Source organism: Mixophyes fleayi, chromosome 10 (assembly GCF_038048845.1).
Source record: "Mixophyes fleayi isolate aMixFle1 chromosome 10, aMixFle1.hap1, whole genome shotgun sequence".
Taxonomy (NCBI): domain Eukaryota; kingdom Metazoa; phylum Chordata; class Amphibia; order Anura; family Limnodynastidae; genus Mixophyes; species Mixophyes fleayi.
Window position 1 is genome coordinate 44,622,031 of NC_134411.1, and position 18,002 is coordinate 44,640,032.

The following is an 18,002-nucleotide window of genomic DNA, read 5'->3' on the forward strand; positions in this document are numbered from 1 at the left end:
AATATTTTTAAAATTTACTATCAGCCTGTTTTTGGGCACCATATATACTTTTCACATTTATTATGACTGAGGACTAAGTGGAAGAGTGACTAATTACCGTTCAGACATTTGCCAGGTTCCTCGACCAGATGATGTCCCTATTAGAATTTGTAATATAATAGAATGGGGTGGATTGTGGAAAGTCTTAGACATGGACATCAGGAAGGACACATAAGGGAACTTGACAGATTGGTAGCTGCAAATCAAGATCAGAGGGCTTATAAAAGAATACCATTTTAGCCCACATTAAAAGGGGTTGTTCACAGTAGGACAACCTCCCCTAAACATAACCAGCCTACCCATGAAGCAAATTAGGGAGGAATAGGAGGTGCTTATAGCTAGATGTCAGCAGTCAACCATATTTGCGATCACCTCATTTGTGCTGCAACTCACGGCTCAATATTCCATTCATCTGGTCCTGTTCAACAAAGCTTTATGCTTCAGGTAAGAGAGGTGTTTCAGGGAAGGGACCTATTCACTAAACATGGGAGCACGTTATATTAAGGAAAGGGTCATTCCATGTCAGTTCACCAAGGCCACTGACTCAGATTTTCATGAAACTTAGTACACCTGACACTACCACATATCTACTAACCCACATAACATTTATCTTCTCTAGGCCTCATAGTTTCTCAGATATAGGGGGTCAAAGTTATGTAAAACTGCTCAGAAATGCCACTCCTGATTCTCTGTTTTTAGTGTGATATGTCTCATAAAAAAATTCACATGTTAGTACCTAATCCACATATCACTTTGCAATTTTTATCTTTTGTCAATCACAATATGGGAATTCCAGAAACGGCAGGTTATTTATTACCTGTTAAACTGGTTTCCTTTACTCCTCCTTGGCAGCATACGCTATGGGGTTAATCCCCCCTTGCATGTGAGTCAGGACAGGAAAGACGACACACCCGGAGAGTATAAAGGGCCATGCCTCCCTCTTTCCTGTGTCTTACGGTTTTTCCAAAGCTGAAAAGTATATCTTAATCTCATATTAGAAACAAGCAAACAGAAAAAGAACTTCGGGCGGGCAGCATGCTGCCATGGAGGAGTAAAGGAAACCAGTTTAACAGGTAATAAATAACCTGACGTTTCCTCTTCCTCCTCTATGGCAGCATACACTATGGGGTGATGCCAAAGCTACATTTCGCCTAGGGCAGGCCCCATCATATAATGTAATTGAAGCTTAATGGGTTCAACTTGAACACCTAACATGTACACACACACACACACACACACACACACACACACACTTTATTCTTATTATGTTTTGCTTGCTTGTCTTTTTAAGTCATATTACCGTACTTAACACTTTCTTTCAAAACTTGGTATCTGCTGAAGCTTGGAAATTAAACTGATAGTGTTTAGAGAAAGTATGTTAGGAGGTGCCGAGTTCGGCTTTACATAACTCCTCCATATAGGCAGAATCCTTCTCTGCCCATGAAGTTGCCATGGCTCTTGTTGTTATTGTTTTTATGCTTTGAGGCACATCCACCTACTTTACTATGTATCTCTTTCTAACGCAAGATTTTATCCATCTTGCCACTGACGCCTTTGAGGCTGGACCACTTTTTATTGCCGCTGAATACAACAACTAACTGGTTTGTGTCCTCTTTAAATAAATCTTAATGGCACAGACCAAGTCCAAACAATGAATCTCCTTTCTTTTGAGATTTTTTTGTTTTGGACATAATGAGAGTAGAACAATTTCTTGATTAAAAAAGAATTGTGATATTACTTTTGACAGAAATTTTGTGTTAATTCTTAACACCACTTTATCCTCACGCATAATTAGAAAAAACTCTTCTGCCCATACTGCTTGTAGGTCTGAATTCTCTTTGCTGAGGTAATTGCTACTAGGAAAAAAAAAAATACCTTCACTGATAAGTGTTTCACGGGAACCCTTTCTAAAGGTTCAGGAGATGTTTCTGTCTGGGTCTCCATTACCAGGTTCAAGTCCGATGGACCAAAAGGAAAACGATAAAAGGGTCTTATTCTCCTTGCTGCCTGCATAAACTTCTTTACAAACCTATTTACGGCCAACCTTCTGTGTAATAATGCTCCCAGAGCAGATATTTGGAACTTTCATATATTAACCACTAGTACTTTATCAAGCCAATCTTGCAGGAATTCAATAATAGTACCTATGGATGGACCCTTAGATGACAACTGTTTGTCAGAGCACCATTTACTGAAAGTGTCCCAGACTTTATAATCTGTCTTGAATGTTGACCATTTTCTTGCATTTTAAGCGTAGCGATTACTCTACTAGAAAGCATTGGTATTTCAAATGTCTCCTCTTAATAGCTATACTGCTAGTTTCCAGAACCCTGGGTTTGGCTTGTTTATCTGACATGATGGATCAGGTCTGGTTGTAGTGGAAGGAAACACTGTTTTTGCGCCGCTAGCTGTAACACCTGAGGGAACCAAGCTCTTGCGGGTCAAAAGGGTAATAATGCTATTACTGTTACTGTCCTTTTTTTATTAGCACTTGAGGGATCATGGGCATTGATGAAAACACATAGCTCAGATTGCATTGCCATTTACTGAGAAGACATCTATTGTCTCTGCTTCTTTGCCAATAAGCCTGCCATAAAACCTCCTTATCTTGGCATTTTGTGAGGTCGCCATGAGGTCCACTTGTGCGTGGCTCCACCTTTTAACAAGTTGTAAAAATATTTGTTTGTTCAAAGCCCATTATCCTGGGTGCAAGATGTTTTCGCTTAAAAAATTCTGCACTGGTGTTGATAGCGCCAGCGATGTGCACTGCTTTCAGGCTTACTATGTTGTTCTCTGCCCACAGTAGTTAAGGCTGTACCTCCATCGTAACATTGGCTTTTTGTGCCCCTGTGATGATTTATATAAAAGATACTACTGTCTGGTTGTCTGAATGTATTATGACATGCTAACCTGTAATTAGATCCTGGAGTAAATGCATGCTTTGACCACAGCATTTCTCATACATTTGAGTGTAGAGTAGCCATCTCTTCTTGCCACTGGCCTTGCGCTATCTGTACGCGTGTGGCGCCCCAGTCAAATAGATTTGCGTCTGTAGTAATGACTATGTTTGTGATCTGTAAAGGAATCGTCGCTACCCAAAGTACTGTTTGTGGACCACCACTGCAGATAATGTCTCACCTCCTTTGTTAGTGAAATCAGCTGACTTTTATCCGGTATATTTATATTCCACCTGGATAGAGCAATTTATCTGAAGACTTCTCATATGTAATCTGGCCCTATGGCCAACGCCATAAGACCTAACACTCTGAGGCAGTCCTCCACCATGAGTCAAGGTGTTCTTCTTAAGACAACACCCCCTGTTTAAATCGTTGTTTTCTTTATGATGTCAGAAAAGACCCCTCTTATACTTTATCTGTACGCCTTCTAAGAATTCTATTCTTTGTGTTGAAGATAAAGGACTCCTCCTTTTGTTTTAATTATTCAGCCCTGATCTTTCATGGCCTGCAGCACGAAACTGGTGGTTCTCTCTACATTCTCTGCTGAAGATGCTGCTATTAGGAGGTCGTGTAGGCAAGGCCATACTTCCATGCCCTCTCTGGTTCGCAATGACCACAACTAGATTGTTGGTAACATCCACAGTGCAAGTGGAGTCCCTTGTACTGACAGTGATAGATAAATAAGACCTTTTTTATGTACTTGGTAGATTAGAATATGGAGATATACATCCTTTAGATCTACTGGTGTAAGGAATGTTCCTACTTCCATAGCACTGACTATCTTAAATCTCCTGGTATTGATAGGTTTATTAAGGTCTCCTAAATCTAGAATAGGGTCATCCCACATCACATCAGCACAGGGTTTTCAACTGTCTATCTCAGGTTGTAAAGAGATCTAGTATAATAAATGCTATCATGAGTTTAAGAAAACTCCCAAATCTCAGGCTGATATGTACACTGGTTTTGAAGTTTTATAAGTTATATACCATTAAGCTGTAAAATATTTTTTTTTAAATGCATTTGTAGCTCAGCTAATTGAGCTACAGAGTTGGGCAAGGTCTCATTAAAACTCTCTTTATTGGCTTTCATCCAATATATCTCTGCAGTATGTTTCAATAAAAATGTAAAATTTTCAGGTAAAAAAATTGATATCTTCATTAAAAAAAAAAGTTTTTTATTTATTTGTTTTTCCATTTTTTTTTTTATTTTTTTTTTAAGACATCTCAGAATTGGTCATACTGTCATTATTAAATTCTCAAGTTGTGTTTCAGAATCATAATGGGATCATCTGCTACAAGAGCTTTCATTATTGAGTGATCCATAAAAATTGTAGTTATTGAGGCAATAGACATGTGAGAAATCAACAAACTTCTTTAGAGAAATGCAATTCCTCTTCTGGGGAAGATGGCCTGACCTTCCCCAGGCGGGGGCTGGCAAAGTTCATCGCGGCCGCATCGTGTGTTTTGTGATGTGGCCGCCGGTAATATTAAGATAATATTGCCCAAACAGCGCTCAGACTGAGCGGCCCAGCCCGCCCCTGACCTTCCCCCAGACTATTTGAAATAATGTCATCTGATTTTTGGCTAAACCGATAATCTCCTAGAAGGGATGTGCTATCAGTTTATTTTTAGACTATAACCAAATCATGGGTGTAGCCAAAATGTTCTATAACACCTGAGGGAGCCATGGTCTAGAAGCTTGTTTTATTGCATCCAGAAATGTTTCACACATAATCCAGTATCAACTGCATATGTGTATATTTATTTATTTTAGACACTCTTTAGGAGTTCACTCCCCGTTATCCCATTCTGAATAAATTTTTCCAATCATTCCCCAGATACGTAATGCTCTGGCTATCAAAGCTGTAGCTACAGCAGACAGGCCTTAATGCTGTACAGAAAACAATGACATTATTTATTTTTTGCACATCCTTCAATCCATAGCATCTCTGAAGGAGTTAACACCCTCAAGTGGAATTGTAGTTCGTTTGGTCAGTTTGACTACTGCTGTGTCCACCCTTGACCCTTGGGGGTGTAGCCCAAATCATTGTCTCCTCAGAAGAAAAAGGGTACATTTCAAAGAAATGTATTCATGTTAAAGCATCTAAGAATTTCTGACATAATACTGCTGATAACTTTATTTAATGGAACAAGGAAACCCTTCTATTTAAGCGCCTGAATCAAAGCTTCCTGCAAAGGCTATACTTCAGAAACATTCTCAATTTCCATCACCTTGTGAATGGCTCTTAACAGACATGCCTGATTCCACCTACTGGACTAATCACTGAGCTTGGCTCTTAAGACCTCAGCACCTGTAAATCATCCTTAGCAATGAAAGTTTCAACTAATGCAACCTTCATACACTTTTACATTTTAACCATATTGGGGGGGGGGGGGCTGTTGCTGTTCACTAGAATTACATTCAGTACACACCCTTCTATAAGAAAAACTTCTGGCAATTTTTTTGGTTACAAAATCCACTACAAAGATTTTTTTTTTGTTCTTTGTAACTTCCTCCACAAGCTTCTCACATCCAGCCTGGTTTTCTGACCTGGAGACAATATTGTATACTGAAGCAGCCTGCACACTAACTAGCTAAAAACATGAGCCACTATAATATAATAATGGTACATACTCTGACTGCGTCCTTGAGACAGTTTTTCCTCCATATGTTTTGGTTGTTTGGAACCCAGCATATGGATCTTCTGTTATATACAATGCTCCACTCCTGCTTAATAATTGTTTATTGGAGATGCCTGATGTCTAACTGAAGTTTAGACTGTACTGTCATTGTACATAATCAACTTCCTTTTCTGGGAAGTAATACATCCTTCCAGTACCCTTCGTGATAGGAGGGCTGACAGAGGAAATTATATTGCATACAGGTACGTAACAAATGTCGTCTTACTTCTGTAAAGGCCAGTGAAGTGATCAAGCAGGGCCATAGGGGTGCATGAACTTAACTTCAACATCACATTCCCTCTAATCTTTTGATAGTACCAATCCAAAAAAACAATGACTATCATAAACACATGCTATGTATGAATTTGTACTGATTTGTGACATATTGACTGGTGATGAATTCTTCTGACAGGAGAAATGGAAAATTAAACTGAAGTTTTTATCAGAACGGAGTCGCATTGTTCCTATTGAATTGTTAGATACAGGGGTGAAGTGATGAAATCCTCTTGTACCAGGCACTGTTTTTGCCTTGGAAAAGTGGTCTTGTAGCTGCTTGCGTGTTTCTGAAAGTGTTTCTTCCGATATTAGCCTGAACTTTATATTGGCAAATCTTGACTTGCAGAAATTTAAGACTTTTTCTGCTAAGTCGATCACATCACCTGTTATTCTCTGTAGGCTCTCTCTGGCAACCAGATGCTTAATTGTTCATCAATGCCATCACAAGGAGATTTACTGTAACTGGTTGCAAAAAATGCCCATGATGCTTTCAAAGCTAAGTCTTGATCATGGCAGCATAAGATGAGAAAGTTTTTGCAATTCTTATACTGCCCAGCACACCCATCACTGACGTAACACACGTTTTTGACAGCAGGAAAGTTTATTTTGATGTAATGAATAATTCATTTCTGTGTTTCATGCACAAATGCTACATCATGCGCCAAATCATCAGACAAGACACATAAACTTGTGTTGAACAGGTCATCAGACCATGGGAACATGAGGGTAGATTACAGGTGGGTGCAATGTAGAACCATTGTTCGTCCAATGATACCTTTGAACTTTATCCTGAATCACGTAAGAATAGTTTTCACCTGGGGCTAGATTTACTAAACTGCGAGTTTGAAAAAGTGGAGATGTTGCCTATAGCAACCAATCAGATTCTAGCTGTCATTTATTTAGTACATTCTGCAAAATGACACTTAACTTCCTACCTTATCTTCTGCCTCTCCTTCATTCCCCTTCCCTGAATCTGCCTCTGTTCCTCCTTCCCTCCCTCTCACCCCTGTGTCTCTCTGTCTGTCCACCCCACCCCTTAGATGGTAAGCTCCTTTGAGCAGGGCCATCTCTCCTCCTGTATCCACCATTTCTAACTCTGCTCTCCAGCTACCTAGCCCTCCTCCTCGAGGACCCTCTGCCCTCTGTCCCCTCTCGCTCCCTCCTCTCCCCTCTGGGGGTCTTCCTGCCATCTGCGCCCTCCCTCTTGGGCTCCGTCGTATGCAGATCTTCCCTCTCCTCTCCCCCTCCTCTCTAGCTGTGCTTTGAGCTTACTGAGTTACTATGCTTACTGTTTACTGTACTGTGCCGTCTTACCTCGTATTGTAAACGTTTGTCCCTGTACGGCGCTACGGACACCTAGTGGTGCCCTATAAATAAAAATTAATAATAATAATAGTAAATATACCCCCTGGTGTGCAAAATTATAACTAATTATTTTTTGTTTTTATAGAGGGAACCTTAATTAAACATTAAAAACTCACAGAGGCAATCAAAATACCATAAATTTTCTTTCAAAGTATAATTTAAGGATCTTTTTTTTTTTTTAAAAAAAAAAGGATCATGTTAACTCCTCTGCCTCAGGTTGATAATGCCTATTTAACACAAGAATATTTGTGTCTCAAAAAATTCTTGTTTTTTGATCTAAATTATTTTTTAATGACTCGCAGAGTCAGGCATGATTGATAAAACTTTTGCTGGAATCCCCATATTGTGATTGACAAAGGATAAAAATTGCAAAGTGATATGTGGATTAGGCACTGAGATGTGAATATTTTTACAAGACATATCACACTAAAAATGGAGAATCAGGAGCGGCATTTCTCAGCAATTTTACATAACTTTGACCCCGTATATCTCAGAAACTATGAGGCTTAGAGAAGATAAATTTTACATGGGTTAGTAGATATGTGGCAGTATAAAGTGTACCAAGTTTTATGAAAATCCGAGTCGGTGGGTGTCACAATGAAATTTTTCTGGTTGATTTGACATGGAATGACCCGAAAATGTCCAGAAGTGTAAAACCCTTTTACCTTTTTACTGACTAATGAGTAATGAGGATTGCTGGTAAATCAACTAATAGCAGTCCACCAAAATGTGTAAATCTAGAATAAATTAACATGTTCCTTATTATAACTATTTTCAACGTATAGTAACATAAAAAATGTTTTGTTTATATAATTTACCTACTGCTAGAAGGATATTAAAACTGTAAACATAAATAACTGAACCACAAAAACTATAGATCATGACAGCACTATTTACACCTGATATTTTCACATACAATGGAAGACTGTCTATTCAGCAAATAGATCACATTACCATGTGCTTCTTCAGCTTTGGGAAGAACTTGCTGAGAATCTGTTCATGGTGACTCTGAAACCTCTGGAGCTTTGGGAAACCAGGGATGAAAAACCCTTTAAAGGCAACCAAACATGGGTGGTTTATTATAGTTATAGAATACATATCACACAATTTTATACATTTCTGTGCAGGATAACTTTAGAATTTGAGTTATATCAGAAATCACCATTTATATATGGGATACAGTAAATAAGGATATTAGAGGATGGGGCAGGAGTGGCTTTATACAGGTCATGGAACCTCAAGGATGTGTAATAATTTACCGTAGGCCATGGTTGAAGTTGGCTTTTATACGGGATATGTCATATCGCCAAGTCTCCTTCTGCCTTCTTTGTTAAATCCCATTCACTTACATTTTCCATATTGTCACTTCGACCACAGACAGTAGGGGTACGTTATTCCTTATTATGCACAATTTGTCATTTACAAATTAAAAAAAAAATACAACAAAAACAAACAAATATAAAGCAGCACACATATCAAATACCAACATATAATGAAACAAAACACACATAAGCATACACTGACACACAAACCTACATTTATATATACAATATATTTTTTTAATTTCCCTTTTTTTAAATTTGTTTTTCTAAAATTTAGAAAATTTCTCCTTACCAAAATACACACACCAACCCACTTGCACTTCAGTTCACCGACCTGAATGGTAGCATTTCACTTTAGGTTTCAAGGAAATTGTAAGTTATTTGTAAAAAGTACAACATTGCCAATATTTTTTTGGCCACAACTGTATGTATTTCCAAAAGTGTTTCTAGTGTGTATTTTTACTGAAATGTGGGAATTATTTGTACTTTAATGTGGATTAATTAGTTTAATTATGAGACCTATGTGTGTCCTATAAATATGCCTTGTGCTACAGAGGCATAATGGTGGCTTCAATCGTTAGCACCTCTGCTTCATAGTGCTGGGGTCATGAGTTTGATTCCCAACCAGAGAAATTGGTATTTGTGTGGAGTTTATACATTCTCCCAAAGCTTGCTTGGGTTTCTACTGGGTGCTGTTGTTTCCTCCCACACTCCAAACATACTGGGAGCTCCAATGGGGCCGGGACTGAAGTGATGTCCAGTGCTGTGGAATTGGTGTCGCTATACAAATAAATGTTGTTGATGATGATGATAACAGTATTCTCTGAATACTTTGAGTTTGATATGAAATGTGTAGCAGGAGAACACCATGGTTCAGGCATTATATGGTTCAGTCCCGAGTTTTCAAGCTCCATTAAAAAAATATTTGCATAAACTTGTCTAAGTGGCGCTTTTTACTTGTCAGCTCCTTGCCTTTACCTATTACTGTGAAATTCACTGTGGCTGTGATGGGTGCATTCTTAGAGGCAGTAGCAGTGGTATTCCTCTTGTCTTAGAATGCTCTCCAAATTATCATTTCTTCTTACTGCTATTGGTATTTTCAATGCAATCGACAATTGCGATTATTGAGAGATGTAAATATGCACATAAATTTGCAGAATAAAGTATGTTTATGTGTTTATCTGACTGGTTACAGAAAACCAATGGACTTTTTAATAGGTGCAATTTTGTTTCTACTAGTCTAAACAGAAAAAAGGATCTTAAGTAAAAGGATTAAAAGATAACTCCAGTTAATGGTCATTTTATGTTCTATGCCTCAATGTCTCTGTAACCCGTGAAGGTTAATTTAGATATTCTAATAATGACACCAACATTCTTTTTTAGGATGGGTATGATTCATTGGATCATGACTAAAGATAGCAAAGGGGAATGAATCCAAAGTGTACTCTCCAAAAGGAAGCACAGAATTTAATTATCTTCACTCTTATAATATCTTGGTTAATAATATCTATGGGCAGCAATTATAATTAGCACTCTGACGCTGAGCATTAAGTAAGCTCAAGCATAAATGCAGAGCTGAGGGTAAATGACAGCACATTATGTATTATCATAAGGCACTTTGGGCTACAAGCAGGGCCATCTTAACAACATTATGGGCCCCCAGGCAAAGCAGTGCACTGGGGCCCCTAGATATAGATATAGATATATAGATGTATACAGATAGAGATATAGATACACGTACTTGCTCAGTGACCCTTGTAGGTTTTTTTTTCAGGTTTTTTCTTTTGCAGGATTATTTATTCTCATTAAGAGCCCTGCCTATGGGGCCCCCTTGCCCGTGGGGCCCCTGGGCAGCTGCCCATCGTGCCTAATGGAAAAGATGGCCCTGGCTACAAGAATATAAGCGGAGGATACTAAGCACTGACACATATGATTGATGTGACTTAAGTTTCCTTTTCAGCCAACTCCGCTTCACTAGATTTCCTCTGGAAGATTATATTTTTACCCGTTTTCTCTCATTATCAAAATTGAAAAAACAGTTATGTTAGTGAATAACAGAAATTAAGGCCTGGAAGCACAGTTATAGTATTACAATTACAGTATTTTTGATATTTTTTAAATAAAACCATTCAGAAACATAGCATATACAGGATCTTTTATCCTGCTTAGAGTTTCCTGAGTAAAGGTTTTAATTTCCATAATTTGGAGCATCATGCCAAAAATATACAAAATATATTTTAAAATTATTATTGTCTTTCCCCTCTGCTCTTAATTATGTAGCAGTTTTCCTCACTGTGATTATGAGAGGAGGTTTTCTGGAATTAGATCTCTAAATTAAAACAAAACACCCTCACCTGTACATATTTGTTCATTATATGATGACAGCTGCTAGATCTATAACCTGGGACTTGGCCATGCTATCAGAGCTTGCATTTTTTTCCTGCAGGCATTGTGACTGTTGACAGTCACAACATCTACTTATAAACATGTGGACAGAATGAATATGTTGACATTTACACTGTCATCATTTTGGTGTGGACAGTAAGTGTCAACATATTCAGCGTCGAAAATATGACCACCACCGCTATGTGCTTATATAGAACCCTAGCGCTCTCTTTTAGGAGCACCACATATTATACTGAGGTATAATATATAAACAGGTCTGTAGAGAGATGACTGAGAATTTCAATGCAGAGAGGAACACAGCAAAAAGTCTCATGGAAATATATAATATTATTGTGCATGAGCGCCCTTGCCCCAACCGGACTCCTCCGGTCATACCCGCCAATGGACCGCCGCCAAAGGAAACATGAAGGGAATGGACAGTTCTTTCCTCCATATTTGCCTTGATACATAGAGCACTACATATTTTAAAAGATACTCTTTGCTCTGAACATGAAATACCTTGAAGAAATAGGAGGATTGGGTTCATGTATGGCAAAATACATGTTTATATATGACAAGAATAAGACCAATGTATGAAATGCTGACTTTGAATTTAAGAAAATAAAGCACATTATAAAATGGAAACAATAATAAAGACAGAGCAACAAATTATGGAGAGATGGCTATAGTCTAAGTTGGCTGTCTTAGATAATGTTGCTGTTTCTATTTCTGTCTACAAAAATGTATCAAATGTTCTTAATGCTTATTATACAGTGCAGAGTTGGCGCTATAGAATAAAGGATAATAATTCCCCCATTAAGACATGTAGGAGTACAAATAAACAGTGAATGTCTGTTCAATTTCTAGACCATGGAGAAAGGACTAAAAAGTAAACTTGTAAACGGGATATTTGCCTTCTAATAATATTCATTTTACACACATGAACTCACCATGCATTGCGTGTCTCTGATTGGTTAGCAATTGAGCTAGCGCCCAAAAAGCGTCCTCCTCGTTCAAGTACATGAGCAGCACAGCTGCAATTTGACTCATCCCCTGACAGTAACTTACTTCCTGTGGAGTATAGACAAAGCTTGTCAGACACATATCGTCATATAGCAGTGATGGGCTACCCAATTTATGTGACCCTCCAACCTCCAAATGGACTGCACATTACCCTTAAGAATGAAAAAAAAGTCCCCAAACAACTTCATCACCACCACATCACTCATTCCAAAATGAATCCACAATCCCACCTGCTATAAAATTCCACCACATGCCACTCAGAACTGCCACTTGCTCCAAAATGCCCTCAAAAGTCTCAGACCCCACATGTACTCCAAAACTTCCCCACATGCCACTAATTACTCCCTACATGTCCCTCACATATCACTCAGACCTCACCATTTCATGCAAACAAGAGTTCGCCAATTAAACCTCCCCACATGCCGCTCATATGCCAAGCAAACCTCCCTAAGTGCCAATCAGACCTCCCCGCACACCACTTACATGCCCCTCAGAATCAAGTAGACAGTTAGGACTACTGTCAGCTTTTTACTTTGTTTGTAACAATCTCGCAATACTGAAGATAATTATTAAATGTGTTTGTTCCAGTACAAGGTTTTGCAAATATCCAACTATCATTTACAGGTATTATTGAGGCGGGCTGTGAAAACCTAGGATCCTGAGGTCACCTGGATCCTGTTCCAAACCAGTAGGTGTCTCAAAAACAACATTGATATGTGTTATTCTGTTTTTACTTCACTAATATTCACAGCTCCAAACATTCTATGTTGTAGAATAGGAACACAGACGCATCTCCTCCAAAAAGATGCTAAACAGCTGTGAGCAGGACATACATATCGACATTCCAGCAATCGGGAAAAAGTCCTGAGTTTCATGACAATTAGAATCAGGAATCTCATTTTTAAAACTGGACAGTTGGGGGTATGAATATAGTTTGGTTTTTTGCTATAAATATTATAAAAATGTTACACCGACTGAAATGCCTTAATTTTGAAATTCCTGTGTAGCCAACTATGTATTTAATACCAGTGGACGAAGTGGGGAGGTATACGCTGGTATTCCATACCACCACTTCTCCTACTGCCTTCATTGTAAAACTAACAAATTCCATTCATTTACATATTTACATTTTTTATACTTTTTTATATTTTTTTGATTAGTGCAACAGAAATATAATCATATGCTTATCAATGGGTGTTAATAGGAAGTCCATATATAAATATCACTGTGAGGACAGATGTCAACATACAGTAATCAACTCTACATTCCTTCAATTATTCATATAGTCTTACCGTATTATAGACAGAGTAAGCCGACAACACATCAAATAACGCCCTCTGTCTGGGGAGAAAAGCAACCATAGGTTTAATACAGTAAATGGTTGCATTAGAAACACATAGTTTAATACACAATAGTAATATTAATAATTATAATTACATCTGCTTAATCAAATGATATCCACTGTTTACGGCTCCCATTAGATATCAGGAGCAGACAATAAGTGGACATTTGGTAAATCCAGATTTTAAGAAAGATCTTTACACAATTCTGCATCATTTCTACCACTAAATAAGATTCAGTGGCTGCATAATGAGAGGATGACAATCGTTGCCCTTTGTGTGTAGAATATACAAGTATGGTATTAATAGGGAGCACTGTAATAATTTCTGAATAAATTATCGCAAAGATATAAAGTTTCTAAAATCAACAATGCAGGAAAAAAGAAGAAACATGTGACTCTACTTGGTGTGCAAAGCATTATCTCTCAAGTGTCTGAGTGATGTTTTGCAAACTATGTGTAGGTAGATGGCAGTTTTCTTTTTAAGTCTGTGGATGACTACATTTTACCTTGACAGAGCAATGAATATTACAGCTCCCATGTCTATTAATAAAAAATATCATACAAGTATAGCAGTTAATGCATTCCAGGCTTCGACACATTTCTACAACCCAGTGCCAAAAGGTAGGAACCAGCAATCTTGTACCAAACAATTAGTAACATGCACAAACATTTTTTTCTAGAGGAGTGGTGATGTTATCCCCTGAAGCAGAACAAAATGTGCTGGGGGCATTTATAGGACACAAACCAGCCCTGCATGATGCCTTTGGCAAGTTGCGAATACTAAGGGGTATATTTACTAAACTGCGGGTTTGAAAAAGTGGAGATGTTGCCTATAGCAACCAATCAGATTCTAGCTGTCATTCTGCAGAATGCACTAGATAAATGAAATCTGGAATCTGATTGGTTGTTATAGGCAACATCTCCACTTTTTCAAACCCGTAATTTAGTAAATCTAGCCCTAAATGTCTACCCTTCTGACTGGCAGATGAACTACTGTTCCTAAGAACAGAAGGGACTTAAGGATCCTCAGATGAGGAAGATAATATTTTTGGACTTTCACACATCTCTATTCCAGATAAACTGGTTTTTTTTTTATTTATTCTATGTGCATTTAAAGGAATTAATAATTTTACTTCACTACTATGCACCTTTTTCTTTGTCTACATTCTATTGATAACTGACACCTAAAGGACCTTTACTTGCCAATTAGTTTTACAACTGTGGCTTCCACACAGCTGATGAGGTGCAGTGATTACATGACTACTAAAGACAAACGTATTTATTACCATTTTTTGGTATGCAACTACTTACTACCTGTTAGATATTGTACATGAGTTGTTTGCAAACTATACTTCACCATTTGAGCACCCTTTATGTTTATGTGTGGTGATATAACTTGCCAGGTAACATATACATTACTTAACAACAGTCACTGAATGAAAACTCTAGACATTATACATTACATATTTTACCAGCCTAGACCTGCAAACCCAGCTTTGGACGTGTGTTGAACCTTTGATTTGATTTACGCAGAGAAACATGGGTTTACCGAGCAAGATGGCAGCATTAGAGACCAAAACATTGCACAGGCAGAGTGAGGATTTGTACAGAGTGAAGGCATTCCTATCAAAGTACAGGGTAGGCGCTGTGCGATTATTGAAATGAGATGAAGGGGTGGAGAGGGTGCACTTTTAGGGGAAGACTGCAATTTCCATTCCACAAAAGGGACTTTAATTTTAAACCAGCTCAAACCAGGCATCCCCTGGGTATTGTTCTATATTTATAATGGTACACATTTTGCCCACTTACAATGCTGTAAGCAATGAGGAGACATAGAAAGAGGGTCATGCTTTGGTGGCCAGAACGCAATGTTGTCATGGCGACATAAACAGGCTTTGACAAGCCCTCATATGTGACCATGTAATTTGATGAGCATATTGAATAACAGAATTAAAATAAATCCTATTCATCATAATGCGTCTACCACTCACTTGACTCCATATCGCTCTCGAAACATAATGTGATTACGGAATGTTCGGTTCACATCCAAATCGATCTGCTTTATTTCTGTTGAATAAGTCTTGGCCACATCTTTCATTTTCTGTAAAAAAAAATCATAAAGCAGCCTATTTAGAGTAATATTCAGCCATTCATGCTTTAGTTAAAATGCGATTGTATATTTTAAAATGAACATTGAAGTGATGCCAATATTATGACTGTGAAGTGGGGGCCTGAGATAAAGATCATGTCGGCCTCTCCCAGAAAAAAACCTTTACAAAAAATGTAATGTAAAATGTACTAGTCTTTATTATAACCTTTTCTCTAGAATTATTTTCAGTTGAACTTAACAAAAACTTTAAAACAGGAGTGTTTCCATAGTGCAATTGGGTGTAGGACTCAAAGAACTGTTATGGCAGGATTGCATGTGAACAATAACACAATATGAATTGGTATTCATTTTAATGGTGCAAAAAAGTTCATGTAGGGTCTCGTTATGGAAACAATTATAAATAACATGGAACATGTTGTCTCATGGACAGCAACATGAAAGATAATTATTGTAACACACTGAGATGCTTATTGAGGCCCTTTAATATCTTGGAGACTAAAGCTATTGGCTCAGTTACATTGCATTTTGGCCAGTCTTGAAAATATTTCTCTTTCTTCTCATTTTTTGTTACAGTTTTTGATAAAAGAAAGACTACAAGATGCACTATATTATCATCTATTTGTAATTACATATATAAAAGCAGAAGAGAATGTAAATACCCTGCAGAACAGGATAGCAAAGGTTTAAAAGCAGCAGATTGTGGGTCTTTCCCAAACAATATAACTTCTCTAAAGCTCAATCCCAGCATTCACTAATTTAAAAAAAATAGATATATTTAACATAAAGGAGGTCCAATTCCAATGGGGAAATCTCGAGCACATAGATTAGTAAACATAGCAAATTGCAAACACTGTTTCTGAACTTTTTGGTCTGATCATCAAGTTCTGAAATGTTCCTCAAACCTCTGAATTTACATATTTTTCTTTTCATTACAATAATGTAAACTGTTCTTTTGGGTTACATTTTACAGTCTGATTTACCTTGCAATGTCTATACAAGAAGATGAGTATATCATTAGTCTATGATGAGAGTATGGTGTAATGAAAGTTTAATGGGCAAGATGTAATTTCAAATACAACATTAAACAAAGGAACTTACCTCGTATTTACCCACATTTCCAGACTTCATCATTTCAACATCCAAAAGCAGCGACCAGACCTGACCCCTGACTTGCAACGGAATCCCTTTGTACACTCGACGAAACATCTACAGGCACAACACATACAAACAAAACTCATTAAAAGCATGCAATTAACGGTACTGGATTCAGAAATTCCATGCGAGTAAGCAGCCTATTTGTTGAGTACAAAAAGACAGTCAGATGTATCAGCTGTTACTTGTTATTGATAAAATATAGGAATGTATATGATTGCAATATAAAATCAAATATTGTAGTCCTGAAGTTTGGATTTTAACTTTCCAAATATCACCCAAACTTTTTAGAATAACAAAACATCTTTAAGACACATAAAACTATATTTACTAAAGGGCAAAGTGCATCCAATTACATATAAAGGTATTTTCCTTAGTTTGATTCTTCAGAATGCTATTGATAGTTTAAAATTCTGCACAATGTCATAGAATACCATGACAACCACAGTCACATGGCACATGATGTAGTGAGCGGAGAGGCTATGGAATGCCCTTATGAGCTCTGTCTGGTCTATGTACTATAAAATTATCCTCTAACTCCTCCATTTCTGCCTTTACATTACATACAGAGAGCTGTAAACCTGTCTCTGTATATCTGGCAGCCATGTTTTGTAACTTTCATTTTGAAAAGGAGAAAATTTATAGAACAGGTCATTCCATGTCAAATGAGCCAATGCAAATTAACTCGCCAATTTATTTTATTTATGTTTTCAGTACAAATTTAGTATTAAAATAGAATCTATTTTTTTTCTCATCTAGGTTTTTATTTATAAGGGTTTCAAAATGTAAAAAAAATTAAATATGCAGATTTTGATATTTGTGAGCATGGAAAAAAAAACCTATTTGCTCAGTCACGGATTTTGCTATATCACATGAATCAGTTCGACGACGTTAACATTTCAAGATCACGGACTCAAGAATTTGAAAACCGATTTCTATAAAATCAAAAGACTAATAATTTTCAAAAAAAATGTGTATATTCCTTGATGGTTTAAGATTGTTCATAACAAAAAGTTGGGATCGCAACTTATATTAGTAATTTTATTTTAGTAACTTAGAAAATTCCTGATTTTACACTTTATTGCATTCAAATATCAAAAATAAAAATAACAATTGAAAATTTTTGGGGGCTTGTTACTTTTTTCATTTTGGCAGCAATTTTATTCTTAAATTGATTTCATTAACTGTCTGTTTTCTGATTGCTATTGAGTATTCAGTAGCAATAGAAGATCAATGTTTTGATTTACATGTTTGTGATTATTATATATTGAGGAATGCAATAATAACATCTGTCTTGTTTAAGTGAACCAACACCTTGTCCAAATACCGAGTTGTCACAATACATCAAGC

At 37.2% G+C, this 18,002-nt stretch overlaps 1 protein-coding gene across 1 annotated transcript in view; it reads right to left on the bottom strand.

The window, feature by feature from the left end:
* Window positions 1–18,002, bottom strand: part of LOC142104121 (uncharacterized) — a 100,415-nt gene that overhangs the window by 13,242 nt on the left and 69,171 nt on the right. Inside the window, exons 7-11 of the mRNA XM_075188617.1 lie at window positions 16,599–16,706; window positions 15,382–15,491; window positions 13,341–13,389; window positions 11,976–12,096; window positions 8,273–8,367 (exon numbers count right to left, since the gene is read on the bottom strand). Of these exons, the coding sequence (XP_075044718.1) occupies window positions 8,273–8,367; window positions 11,976–12,096; window positions 13,341–13,389; window positions 15,382–15,491; window positions 16,599–16,706 (483 nt within the window). The remainder of the gene's footprint in view (window positions 1–8,272; window positions 8,368–11,975; window positions 12,097–13,340; window positions 13,390–15,381; window positions 15,492–16,598; window positions 16,707–18,002) is intronic.